We start from the raw sequence: 14,595 nt of genomic DNA on the forward strand, positions 1-14,595 counted from the left end.
TACGAACATCCATGTCCATGGCAGGATTCGAACCCATGACCTGTTGGTTGGATAGCGGGCAAACTAACCACTTGGCCAACCAGGTCATGTTTGATGTATCATCTCTGTTAAAATCAGATCCTGCAATTTCTACGACCAAATCCAAAACTCTTGAACCTCGTGTTCCTTCTACATGTTGCCTAAGACATTTGTCTCTCAAGAATTCTAGAAATTCCATTCCCTTACTACTATATGCTGTTCCCTCGTCCCGTGTATACTGCTTAGTTAATTCTCCCAATAATGATCATGATTTGCGCTTAATATAATTCACCTACTAAAACATCTCCTGCCCTTCACCCTCTGTCTTCCCTTGCTTAAGGCAACATCCAGCTAAATATCTTTTCTTGTCCTCCTCCTCCACCTCCCACCTTAAAACCATTTCTCTCCAAATCCTCTGTTCTGACAGGTCACAAGTCATCACTTATCACAAGTAGTATCTTTCTCTTGCTGCCAGTATATCAGATTCCATCAACCATGTTTTACTGATCTCAATGATATATGGACAAGCCAAGGCTATCAGTTTCACCAGTTCATTTCCTTTATTTCTAATGCACTTGCCATTTGTATAAAGAAGCATCAGTGCATTGCCAGTATTTCTGTATCTATTATTCTTCCTTACAGACTTTATTATCACTTTATTATACCATATGTTCCCTCATCTGCCAAGTGACTATTCCCACAAGAGAGGACACCTCTGCTACCTGGCAATTCTAGTTTTCCTCCCTATCATTTTTCACTTGCTCAAAGAGCAACAATCTCTCCAGATGCCTACTTTATTACTTGTATGTGATAATAAGTAATTTATATATTGATATTTCCTTTATTATTTGTATGTTATTTAATATTTAAATTATTCAAATCAAAAAGGGGGGGGATCACAGTTTGATCCATGAGATAAATCATCCATTTAAAATTGTGTCAGGGGATTGCATATATTTCCAACAGTTATGAATTTATGACTGGAAAATGTTTCCTAAGGAATCAAAATAAATAAATAAAAAATTTTTTTTTCTATTAAGACATGGTAATTAAACTGAATGAATGACATGATTTGACAAAAACATTCATTTTTAAAGAATTAAAGAAAATGTTTTGCTAAAAGATGCACACAATTATTTTTCCACCATATTGCTACTGAAATAATTCAAGATAAATATTGAAATATATAAAAATTTAAGTGTGACAAGAAATCATTTGTTGTGACCTCATGTTCAACTTAGTCTTTTGATTCACAAGCATAAGATTGCCTATCTTGGATCAGATTGTGGTATAATAAAGCATTATACAAATCTAAAATAAGTACTATAGATGTAATGCCCTTCCTCGATGAATCCTTGAACTCCTTGGAGGTATCACATAATAATAATAAAATAAATTTTGTTTCATGTCTGTTAGGCAATGTAATAAATTACTTTTAATTCACTTTTAGCAAAAAAACTTCTAGGAGTCCTGCTCCACTAGAACTTGAAGTTGCTGATTCCAGATTAACATATCTTGCAGAAGTAGATGATGGAACACTTCATCTTTATGGATTAGGAGCAGTTACTGCAGCTCTTGACCATTCCTGGCATCCCCAAACTTTATCCAATATAAATACAGTGGGCTTCCATTATGTACGCTTTGATCAGATTGCTCCTTATTTAGGCAAACTTAAAATTCAGTTCTCCAATATTACAGTGAGTATTAAGGATTATTATTATTATTAAGAAAATATTCAAACACTTGTAACTCCTAGGAAAAGCAGGGGACTACACACAATGCATGTCATACTTTTTGTTTAACTTGGTCATTGACAATGCATTGCTATGATTTCCCCCCCAGCCAATTTCACTCATTCAAACACTAGCCAAGCTAAATATTAGATCCTAACAACCTTTCTAGACAACATTCTTATTCAGTTTATAGGGATGATGCTTTGTTTTATTCTCACTTGTCATGTGTTGAAATATTTCTGTTATATCTATCATATAAAATCAGTTTAACAATTTCTGCTTTCTATCAACCAAACTTTCTGGTTCAATTCTCAGTTTATCCTAATATCAAACATTTCAGAGCTCTGAAACTTCTCTTAATTACCTGATTTTGAGTTATTATGTTATCATACCACAACATTACAATATCCCTTTATCCTTCACTAACTCCTTTGTCTTTCTAGACTTGTAATCCTTTGTGCTGTTTTTACTTTTTACAATGTATTCCTTGAATTTCATATATTTACTCTCTCATTGTTGGTGGAATTTACAGCTTGTGAATTACACTGTTGGTTGGTTATGCATTTTGGATTTAATCACTTAAATCCACTTCTTAATCTTAGACACTTTGCAACATGTAACTGGCATTGTTCACTTATCCTTAATATCCACAGTGTAAACTGAAAATGACAGGTTCTCTGTCAGTTTCATTTTATATGCAGTGTAAATTATCCCCCCCCCCCCATGCAATTCAGGTGGCACCTTTCAAGGGCATACAAAACATACTGTATGGAGCAGCATCAAAAATGCATTGATTCCTGATAGATCACAGAATCTACCTCATTGTAGTACTCGTGTAGGGAATCTTTCTTTATCAACAATTCGTCACATTTTTTTTTTACTAAAATCAAAGACCTGTTTGTAGAACTTACTGATATTGTGGTTAGTTTTGACATTACTCATTATATACAAATGTTCCACTAGCCAGAAACTCTTGAAATTTTTATCTGAAGACATTTCTTTTGACATAAAGATTTTGTAATGAAGTTTGGTGCACTCTGTCTGCAAAGCAGATTGAAGGCATAGCTAAAGTGGATAAGAGGATGGCTGCTGGATAGATATCAAAAAGTGGTATATGGAAGGGCAGAATCGAGGCAAAAACGGTTGACTAGTGGTATGTCACAAGGTTCAGTACTGGGGCCATTGCTATTTAATTTGTACATAAATGATATAGGAAATCACCTGAAAAGAAATATTCAGTTGTTTGCTAATGATGCAAAATAAGGTAGAGTAATAGTTAATCAAGGCAGTGTGGAAAGCTTCCAGGAAGATTTAAATAGGCTGTCAGTATGGGCAAAAGTTGATGGGTGTCAGTTTAATGTGGAGAAATGCAAAGTTATGCGTTTTAGGATAAATAGATTGCAAACTGTGTATGACACTGATGGCAACTTAATACAGGAAATAGATGAAGCTAGAGATTTAGGGGTAGTTGTAGACAGAGCCCATGAGATCACATTAACAAGTAGAGATAAGGAAGTTGTTATTCCTCTTTATGAGGCCTTGATACACCCACATTTGGATTACTGTGCTCAAGTCTTTTCCCCTGGGTTTCTTGCAGATGAGGAAGCATTGGATAGGATTCAGAGGCGATTGACCAAGATGGTGAGTGGCCTGTGGAATGTTCCCTATGAGGATAGATTGAGGGTGTGTGGATTGGAGTTGGTTGATAGGAGAGAAAGAGGAGATATGATAGAAACATTTAAGTTGCTTGAAAATTTATTTTTCACTTGATTAGACTATAACAAATTTAGTTTAACCCTTTATCCAAGTGTGAGAAAACAAAGTTTGTGCCTGAAAGTATCTTCAGGACTGGGGTAAGGTAGTACAACAGGTGGAGCAAGCTTACATCACTCCTATCTCCCATAATGCAAAACACATCTCCTTGCAGATATGTATAATGTTATGCATTAAGGGAAGGGCCACTACCCAGACTAGCTTCAACCTTTATCGAGGTCTCTTCAGTGGGAGCCAGGCCCAGAGGTGGAGATACCCGGTAGAAGCAATGGCAGGTCATCTTTACCTATAGGAGTTGCGAAACGGTGTGCCACCTTTTTATTAAATTACTCTGGATTTAGCAAAAGATCTTGAAAGTTTATTTTTCACTTGGTTAGACTATAATAAATTTAGTTTAATCCTTTATCCAAGTGTGAGCAAACAAAGTTTGCACCTGAAAGTATCCTCAGGACTGAGGTAATGTAGTACAACACCGGGCAACTCGTTGCAAAGGTGGAGCAAACTAACATCACTCCTATCTCAGTATCTCCCATAATGCAAAACACATCTCCTTGCAGATATGTATAATGTACACTGCAACATCGCCGACTCCATTTGCAGTGGTGCCAGGCGAGAGCGACGTGGAATGCCACAGACTGGCGACGTGTGGTCTTCAGCAATGACTGACGCTTTGTCTTGGGGACAGATGATCATCGTGTCCAGGTGTGGAGGACCCCTGGTCAAGGACACAATCCCGACCTCGCTATCGAGCGCCACACCTCCCACACAGCAGACATTATGATCTGGGGAGCCATAGCCTACGATAGCCGATCACCCCTCGTAATGGTATGTGGCGCATTGATAGGGCAGTGGTATGTGGATGACATCCTACGGGCCACGTTCTCCCGTTCCTGGCCAGGATACTAGGAGCGCTATACCAGCAAGATAATGCTCGTCTGCACACAGCTCAGGTTGCCCAGGCCTGCCTACGTTGTGTACAGACACTTCCATGGCCTGCCTGCCTGCTCCCCGGACTTGTCCCCTATCGAGCATGTTTGGGAGCAGCTGAAATGCCAGCTCCCACCGTGCCTCAATATCCACGATTTGGAGCACAGCGTCAAACACCTGTAGGCTAGTCTGCCACAGCACAACATCAGGCGTCTGTTTGCCACCATGCCGGACCGTTTTGCAGCATGCACGAGGTGGTGCAATGCTACAAAATTTTCCCTTTGTCTTTCTCTTTGTCCTTCAGCTCTGTTTTTGCTATCATATGTATCGCTCACCTGTTAAAATTTCAGTGGTATGCCCACGAAGATACATTAACTAGCAATCACCCACCTCATTCCCAACAATATGGGATTATAAAAATGCTATATAACAGGTTAAAATTAATCAGTTCAGATAACAATGCCCTTACCACTGAACTTAACTGTATTCTTAACACCTTTGTGGCCAATGCCAATGGCTACAACCCCCATAAAATCCAAAAATAAAATGAAACCAATTAATCTCAACCCCCTTTCCCCCTCCCTCTCCATAACAGGGACTACTCTAAATCTATCACTATTCTGAAAAGCTAACAAAAATCCTAAAAAAATATGACTCGACAACTTGTTATAAACCATATAAAAAATTGGCATCTCTTATCCGCTCCCTCAAGGACCAGCCACTTTCACTAGACCTACCTGGAGTATACCAGTTCCTTGTAGTTGCAAACTGTGTTACTACGGCCAAATAGGCAGGACAACTAATATCAGGATATCTGAACATAAGGATGATATTCGTTTCCACCAATATAGCCACTCAGTACTTTCTGGCCATGCTTTGTGCATCCGCCACAAAATAAACTGGAAGAAAGCTACCTTACTACACACTGCAGCAAGTATAAATACGAGAGATTATTCCTGGAATCAGCCTGAATTCTAAAAAAACTCCCCAACCTTCAACAAATTTGGATGCATGAGACTGCCCCAAATATGGGAAGCTTACATTCTTAGAACATCAACCCAACAACCAAGACACCCAATTTAGCCCACTAGGTAGCACCTTTTAAGACTCTAGGACCGACTTCATTTGTTGTCTTCAGCTTTATTTGTTCAGTGTTAGTGCCTGCATGCACATATCATTAATTTATTTGTTCCATGAAGATGGTAATGTAACATTACCGAAATATAGGAAGTATTAATTAAAGTTTTTTAATTGACAATTATGTATCACCAATGTATAAGTTTATCTACTGGAAAAACAATTAAATAAGCTGCTTGATGAAGTTGTTAGTTGGGATCAAAATACTTTGGACAAGTTGTGCACTCATTTTGGAAAAACTCTTCATTTATATGGCCTCACAAAAATTCGTAAAGAAGGTTATCCAGTAAGACCCATTGTGAATTGTATCGACTCTCCCACCTATAGAATTGCTAAATTTCTGTCACGTTTATTAATTGCTCATACTGGACAGTCCAGATCATTCATCAGAAATTCTTGGACATCCTTCTTACATGCACAGCCTCTGATAATTTATCAACCAGTGTTTATCAAAAACGTACCTTTATTACCTTTATTGGCAGATACATTCATCAAAAGTCTGCTCGTCACACCTCTCAAAAAATTGGTGTTATCAAGTCTTTAATTAATAGAGCACATAATGTGTGCTGCTCTCCCTGAAGCTTACAACAAGAACTTCTCACTATCAAAACGTTGATTGAATTTAATGGTTACAAGTTTACAACCCTAATCACATTCAGCAGATAATTGACTCCTATGTTCCAACACCTCAGGATTCTTCAACAGACTGCAAGGTTCCAATCCCTTATATTTCTGGCATCTCTGAACCGATTGATAGAATTTTGCAATGTTGGAGGTTTAATGGATTTTTTACAACACTCAGAAAAGATTAAAAAGAATTTAATACTTCCTATATTTCGTCCTAGTCACTAGGACATCTACGGGGATTACAAAAATAATTAATGTAACATAACACAAATATCATACAATACTAAGCCCAACCACGTGGGTGACACTAAAGTCCTATCTAGGTGGAGCGCCCTCTAAGGGCAGTTATAGGTGGCCTGGAATATAAAGTAGGATCTCTGGTGATGAGTGTTTCCCAAATTTTCGGAAGCTTAATGCATCCGTATTTATTAAGATTTGGTTGATTTCTAAGAGCTGCTGCTGCTTCTAAGAATAGTCTCTCTTTCTTGAATTTACTGTGATGGAGCATGGTGGTTTTCTTCCATGATACTCTGTGGGTGGTGTCCAAGACATGGTCAGCCAAGCCTGAATGACCATATTTGTGTTTACAGATGTAAGACTTGTGTTCCTCTAGGCAGATGGATGCTGATCTGCCTGTCTGTCCAAAGTATGCCAGCTTACAGGAACAGGGTACTTTGTAAACTCCAGGCAGAGAGAGAGGAGGGAGCTGATCTTTTGTAGAACGGATAAGGGTAGCAAGTTTGCAGTGGGGTGTATATGCTGTGTGTGTAGGTTGTACTTTTTTAGAATCTTGGCTATTTTTTCGGATGTGCCACGGATGTAGGGTATGGTGATGGCATTTTTAAATTCTTGTTGATGAGAAGGACCGGGAATGGGAGAAGAACTAATTATTTTTTTGATACTGTGATCGCTGTAGCCATTGGAGAGGAAAGTGTTGTGTATGTAGTTAAGCTCAGTAGTGAGGGCGATTCCACTGGAACCGCCCTCACTACTGTATAATTAAAGTACACCATTATTATTACTCTTTTGATGCCAATTGCCTGTATTTGGTGATTCATTTCTTCATCACTAGCAACCAATCCTCCAGGTCTGTAACAACACCTCACTATGCATTTGATTTCGCTTCACACCAGATGGCTTGAAACTCACTTTGACATGAAAAACTGTTACTAGTATTTCAATCATAGGTTACCACACTAACTGGTTTCAAGTCATCTGATATCATTAGCAGCATGTTTTCTCCTCTCTTATCCTATCTATCCTTCTTAAAAACACTGTACTCTTTACACTCGATACCAGTTAGTATATCTGATTCTAACAGCAGGTCTCGCTAATGCTTACAATCTAAGGTTCCAACATATTGACTAAGGCATCAAACTCTACCCTTTTGTTTCTGATACTCCTAGCATTCATGTACAAACATAATAAGCTACCTGCATGTTCTTTTGTATACTGTTGTCTGTAGTCTGTTGACACAGTTGGACAACTTACAGATCTCTATCATTATTTGAATAAGTAAACTCATTCATGATGATTAATTAATCATGTAGTAACCATTAGGTTTATATTACTGATGCATTTCAACCTCATTTACAGTCGTCCCTAGATCCGTATCAACACTCCAATATGTATTTGATCTTTTAGATTCTACTTCACACCATATATAGCCTCAAACTTGCTGCCCATGGAAAATTGATACTAATATTTTAGTCTTAGCATTCTAAACTAACTGGTCACAGATTATACACTGGTGTGCAAAACCTAAGGATGAGCACTATTTCTGAAGATTGCAACTGTGAATTCAGATGAATCAGCTTGTTGCAATTTGCATAACTGACGATTTCGAGTAGAAAGCGGGTACACGTTCAAATTTTCGAATCACACGCAAAGGGGTCCCACGGTAGCACTCAACTGGATAAAAGGCAAAAGGCTGCACTAAGTGAATTGGGTTTGAAAGAAGCTCTTTTTTTTTTTTTTTTTCACAAAACGGAGCTCTTTTTGTGAAATTGTCAGTTTGGAATTTCACATAGTGTTGCATCCAGAATCTGGGCAGTGTTTCAAACCAATGGAATGTGTTGTAGATGTTTGCTAAGAGGTTGCTCAACCACGAAACATGAAGACAGATTTTTGATTATGACAGCAAAACATATTGATGCATCACTGCAGGTTATCTTGCAGTTGACTCCATTCAAGCACAGGCATCTCAACAAACTGTTGTAGGACATCTGCAACAAGTAGACCTATATGCTCGAAGTCCTGTAGTCTGCATTCTTTTATCGGTAACTCATTGTAGAGATACCAATTGACTAATGTAATGTTTACAGGTGAGAATTAGTTTAGTCTTTTGTCTGATTCTATCTGACATTTGATCTACTGTGAAAGTGGTACTGCTTACCACTTCCACTTTTTGTCAGAATGTTCTTGAAAGGGATAGTGTTGGATTCTGAATATATAGAGATTTGAGTAATTAATATTTGCTTCAGAATCCAACATGATCTTCCATCACATAAGAAAAACTTGTAAATATTATTTAATGTAAATCACTTGTTTATAAATTAATATTCATATAACTACCTTTAAGTTTTATTAAAATTTAATTATCTAATCAAAGATATGTATTAATAGTGAAATGACTCTGTATTAAAATATTATTAAGTTTATTTTATTTATTGCTATGTTAATATTGTAAGAATTTGTATCCAACATTTTAACTGCATATTAATTGAAGTGTAAATATTCCTTATTTGTTCCTGTATGTAGAGGTATAATGTTGTGCAATACCTCAGTTTTATTATATTTTGTTTTGGTTGTCATGGAGACATATGTAAGATAGCTAGCACAAGTTTAGAACAGTGCATGACAAATTAGTATTGGGGGGCTGAAAAGGATTTAGTAGAAGTGGAGCATGAGAATAATTTCGGCAGGAAGAGGGGATATATAAGCGAAGAACAGAGAAAACCATTCATTCGGATGGAATCGGAGGAGATTGATTCGGGGAATCAGAGTGCGATAACAGCGAGTTGGCGAGTCACTCAAGTAGCTAATTAAAGTTTACTAGTCTAGGAGCGAGTTAGCTAGCAAGTTGTAGAACAACAAATAAAGCAATGGAAGATAGCAAGGTGACAACTGGATGACTAGCTATACTTTAGTTGGCATTTAAATTCAGGACTGACTTTTCAGGGACACACGGAAACTTGAAGCTTAGCACAGAGTAACTAAGAGAATAAGTAGAGGCAGCAAGGTTGAATTTAAATGATAGCGTGTTAAGAGATATAGTGCCTAAAAGATTAATTAAATGCCGGAAGTATAGGCAATTGTGCATAAAAACTTCAAGTTAAAGAATTACTGTGTGTTACCTCCTTAGTTCAAGAGTTATTAGTAGAATACTAAATTGGTCAAGTGATGTCAAAGATAGTACAAACCTTTTGATCTGAGCAAGAACGTTTAACTCTGTGAATTGTGACCATTAATTTATTCAGTTATTACTAAGAAGATTTGTTTTAATGAGTGTTGTTAATTGTTTTAAGTGTATACAGTTATAAGAAATGTTCGTATATAAGTAGATGAACAAGGAAGATTACTGGTAAGAATCATCCAATTATTGATATTCCTATGTGGAGATATGTGTTTTCTTCCTAGAATATCCCTATATTAATAACTATTGCAGAGATTAGCTGGAGTGGATTTAAGAGTGTATACTTATGAAGAAGTGTTACTGTTGTATTTGGAACTTAAGTAACTATGAGATATTAATGTAATTGATCACTAAGGAACTTTATGACATTGAACTTTATTAAATGAACTTTGTGAAGGCTGTATTTCAGACAACAGATTAACCATTGCCTGAGATAGTATGACTATATTACCAGATGAGCTAAAATGTTTATAATACCTTATTCAGTGATTTAAACTAAAGTGTATAAATTGTAAGCCTAAATTAAATATTTGTTTTGTTGATCTAAAGTTGTATTTTGCCTTAATCTCTTTCTGCACCAGTCATAAAATATTCGAACCAAAGCGGGTGAATTATATAAGTTAAATAAACTTGGCCTGTATACATAATAATAACATATTAAGAGGAAATAGTTGAGAGTTGGTTTTACTTCAATTCTTGGACTAATTTAGATATATAGTGGTGCAGTCAATAAATACAAATTTTCTCTATATTTGCATTAGAAATCAACTAGCAACTTATTTTTTGTTTAAGAACATCGTAGTGACAAACATGTCGGATCCAAAGTATGGGTTAAGACGAAATAGGATCCAACACCTTTTTTCAGAATGTTCTTGAAAGGGATAGTACAACAGTGCTGGGGTCATGGTGTTGGATGGCACTATGCTTAATGGACACACTGAGCTACAAGTGCTGGAAAAAAGGACAGTGACTGATGAACAGTATTGTAACGAGGTTCTTCAGTGTCATGTTCGACTGCTCCATGATGCTGTAAGCGAATAATTAATTTTTTTAATGGATGACAGTGCTACTCCACATCATACATGATCAGTGGAGATACTTCTGGAGACCAAGAATATTAATCCAATCAAGTGGCCAGCACACTCCTCAGATCTCAACTCCATAGAACACATTTGGGACACAAGGGAAATGCATTGCTACTCTCGAAATTCTCCTCCAGAAAAGAAACAAGGCTTTATTTGCTCTGAACGATGGGTTGGACAGCTTGCTTCAGGAACTCCTGAATCACTTCGTACTAAGCATGGTACAATGTTGTGAGAGCTGCATTGCAGTTCGATATGAACATATTCCATACTGAAATGTCTCCCCACATAGTTTTCTGTAAGTACTATGCATTAATTCCTTAACTATGTTCTTAGGAAATATGTAACTTTCCAGAAATATATAAAAAATATGCCGGCCTGGTTGGCCGAGTGGTTAGCGTATCTGCTCTCCACCCATAAGGCTGCAGGTTTGAATCCCACTGTGGGCATGGATGTTTGTGATTGTCTGTGAAAATACAGACAATTATGCTAAATGTATTATTGTTGGTGGTCGTCAGTAGATGACATTGGTGTAGATGATGGTAGTTGCTGTTGTAGAGTAGATGCCCTCCATCGATGAGTCTTTGGACTCCCTGGAGGTGTTATGTAATAATAATAATAATAATAATATTGCAATTTAATTTGTATGAAATTATAACACATGTTCTGTGTAATGTAATTTATTAGTATGCTGGAAATAAAATAATGTTCATATTTCGCTGCAGTCATGAAAATTTTTTCACGTACTGGTAAAAATGTAGTTCGTTCTTAGCTTTTGGACACCAGTGTATGCTGGTGTGCAAAATATTGTATATTGTAATATATATGTATAAGTGTCCAAAATATGTATATTGCAATCAGTGGGGGGGGGGGGAAGCATTGCAAATTGCTGATTTTTAGGCATACATAAGCATGCCATGGATGCAGCAAATTAATTAATTCAACGCTATTTACAGTTGAATTAATTAATTCAAATAGGTATATATGAGCTTAGGTATACATAAGCATGCCAATGGATGCAGCAAATTAATTAATTCAACGTTATTTACAGTAATCACTAGGAAAATAGAAGCGTAATTTTTTCTTGCAGCCTAAATGATCTTGGATTACTCTGGAAATCATAATGGAATTTTCATCTGTGGGTTTCAGCAGCATTGGCAGAACACATAATAGTAACCCACTCTTAACTTTGTTTATATCTGGCTGATGAGTCATTTTCGCTGTCTTAGTCACATAATTGATATGAGCAACGTCTGCCAAAACAAGCTGATTTCATCTACATTATATGCTTGTTATCATAAACAGTTTCTTGGAAAGCTTTTACGAAGTCTTCTGCAACCTTAAAATCCAAAGATTGCTTCTCTCCACAAATTAATATGCACTTGATTCTGCGATACCACCTAAACCTACACAATCATCCCTTACTATATTATGCAGTTTGAACGTGTGTTCATTTTCTCATGGAAGTATTTTGCCTTTTCTCTAATTAGTCAATCTGGTACGGGAATCTTCAACTCATTTCTGCTGGTACCATTAACACACCGTTTCATCAACGATCTCTTCTGTTTAACTTATACATATTTTTGGTCGTAAAATATTAAAAAATATAAGACTTATTTATAAACTGACTATAGATATTATTTAATCCGTACGTATGTTCGTACAATATTGCCTACCGGTTTCACTAGTTACTGACCAGCTGTTCTTCTTCTGTTGTAGAGTAGCTCTCTTCTGTTCTTGGTTTTCTCATTGTCTTCCGCTTACTCAGCATCTTAGAAGATTCCATGCAGGGGGGGGAGATTTTCCTTTCTTGCTAAAATATCTACCACAATATTGAAATCTGAGGTCTGGACACTCTCCCTTTGATCGCTTTTATAATTTTGATTTTCTGTTGACTGTTTAATGCCACCCATTTCCTTCTCTTCTTACTAGGTGATGATTTAGATACATACAACCGTTTTTTTCATTAAAACCAAAAAGTAAAAGAAGAACAGTACTATGTTGTAGAGAAAATTCAATGCCTCATATACAAGGGTGGTCTGAAAAGTTCTGGCCTCGACCATAGATGGCAACACTGTCGGCGAAATTTTTTTTTCAAAGTTGGTACATCTGTCATAAGCATCCATGTGAAATTCAAGTCATTCCACCAAGTAGTTTGTTTTATACATCTGTCTGAAGCAAAAGTGTTGTCTGTATCACTTGAAATGCATAAAATTGAGTATCGTGTGGTTATAAAATTCTTTGTAAAAGATGGTTTAATGCCAAAGAAATTCATTCGAAGTTCATAAAAGTTTATGGTCTGCCGAGTTTAAATGCGGCCATACCAGTCTTGAAGATGATCCATGTGAAGCACATCCAAAAAAGTGTAACAACACCAGAAATCATTGTTCAAGTGCACGATATGATATTGGATGACCGGCAAGTCAAAGTTCGTAAAGTTATTATTATTATTATTATTATTATTATTATTATTATTGTTGTTCCGGGAAACTCCAAGGAGTCGACAGACTCATCGAGGGAGGCCCTAACATCATGTCAAGAACAACTATTCAACATTCACACAGTATCTATCATACCTTGCCTTGAACTCATTCATGGTCATAGCACCCACAACAGACTCTGGAAGCTTATTCCACTCATTTACCACTCTCCAAGTAAAGAACCTAGCTCTAACACCCTTGTCAACTACGCTCTTGCCCAGCTTCCATGCATGGCCCCTAGTCCTCCCACCACCAGTCATATTTTCAAAAATATCTTCTGGATCAATCTTATAAACCCTTCAGTAATTTGAATGTCTCAATCATATCACCCCTCCTTCGCCTATCGTCCAATTTCTGCAACCCACAAATCTTCAACCTATTCTCATAAGGTTCATTCCACAGACCTGCTATCATCTTGGTCACTCGTCTCTGGACCCTCTCCACTTCCTCCCCATCACGAAGAAACCCTGGTGCCCATAGCTGGGCACAGAAGTCCAGATGGGGTCTTATCAAGGCTCGATACAGAGGAACAACAACTTGTTCGTCTCTGCATGTTAAAGTATTTTTCAGAAGCCAAGTGATTTGGTGAGCTGTTTTAGTTACTTTTGCAATGTGCCCCCTAAACTTCAACTCCCTATCCACCAACACTCCCAAATCCCTGGCCTCATCAATCTCCTCGAGTATGATTCCACCAATGCGATATACTGCTGCTATTCTTTTCACCCCAAAGTACATAACCTTACACTTTGGCACATTAAATTGACATCCATTTTTCCTAGCCCAGTCCTCCAAACTATCCAAATCATCCTGTAAAATTTTGACATCTTGTGCACTCACAATTGCTCTACCCAACTTTGCATGGTCAGCAAACAAGTGAACACTTCCTCTCAGATCCTTTCCAATATCATTGATGAACAAATTGAAAAGCAGTGGTCCAAGAACAGAGCCCTGTGGCACTCCACTAGTCACAAGACGTCTTTTAGACTCCACTCCTGAATAAACCACTCTTTGATATCTCTCCTTCAACCACCCTCTTATCCATCTCACCAACCCTATATCTATACCCATCTGCTCCAGTTTACTGATTAGGGTTCCATGTGGTATCCTATCAAAGGCCTTGGCAAGGTCCAGTAGTATCACTGTAAACCCATTACCCCTATCCAGTTCAGCCGTCACTGTGTTATAAAACGTGAGCAAGTTACTGAGGCATGATCTACCCTTCACAAAACCATGTTGTCCCCCATACAATATCCCATTTTCATCTATCCAATCCTGTATTCTTTTCTTGACTAATTTCTCTAAGACCTTGACAATGATTCCTGATATGCTAATCGGTTGGTAATTTACAACAGCAGTCTTGGAACCACCTTTATGCAGTGGAACTATTTTCCCCTCTTTCCACC

At 37.3% G+C, this 14,595-nt stretch overlaps 1 protein-coding gene across 3 annotated transcripts in view; it reads left to right on the top strand.

The window, feature by feature from the left end:
- Window positions 1-14,595, top strand: part of LOC150099834 (leucine-rich repeat-containing protein 49-like) — an 853,241-nt gene that overhangs the window by 717,305 nt on the left and 121,341 nt on the right. For all 3 annotated transcript variants that reach the window (XM_090403687.1, XM_090403689.1, XM_090403688.1), the window contains one exon: window positions 1,469-1,715. In XM_090403687.1, the coding sequence (XP_090259813.1) occupies window positions 1,469-1,715 (247 nt within the window). The remainder of the gene's footprint in view (window positions 1-1,468; window positions 1,716-14,595) is intronic.

Source organism: Typopeltis vanoorti, chromosome 14 (assembly GCF_054136105.1).
Source record: "Typopeltis vanoorti isolate ZY-2024b chromosome 14, IOZ_Tvanoo_1.0, whole genome shotgun sequence".
In the NCBI taxonomy this organism is placed as follows: domain Eukaryota; kingdom Metazoa; phylum Arthropoda; class Arachnida; order Uropygi; family Thelyphonidae; genus Typopeltis; species Typopeltis vanoorti.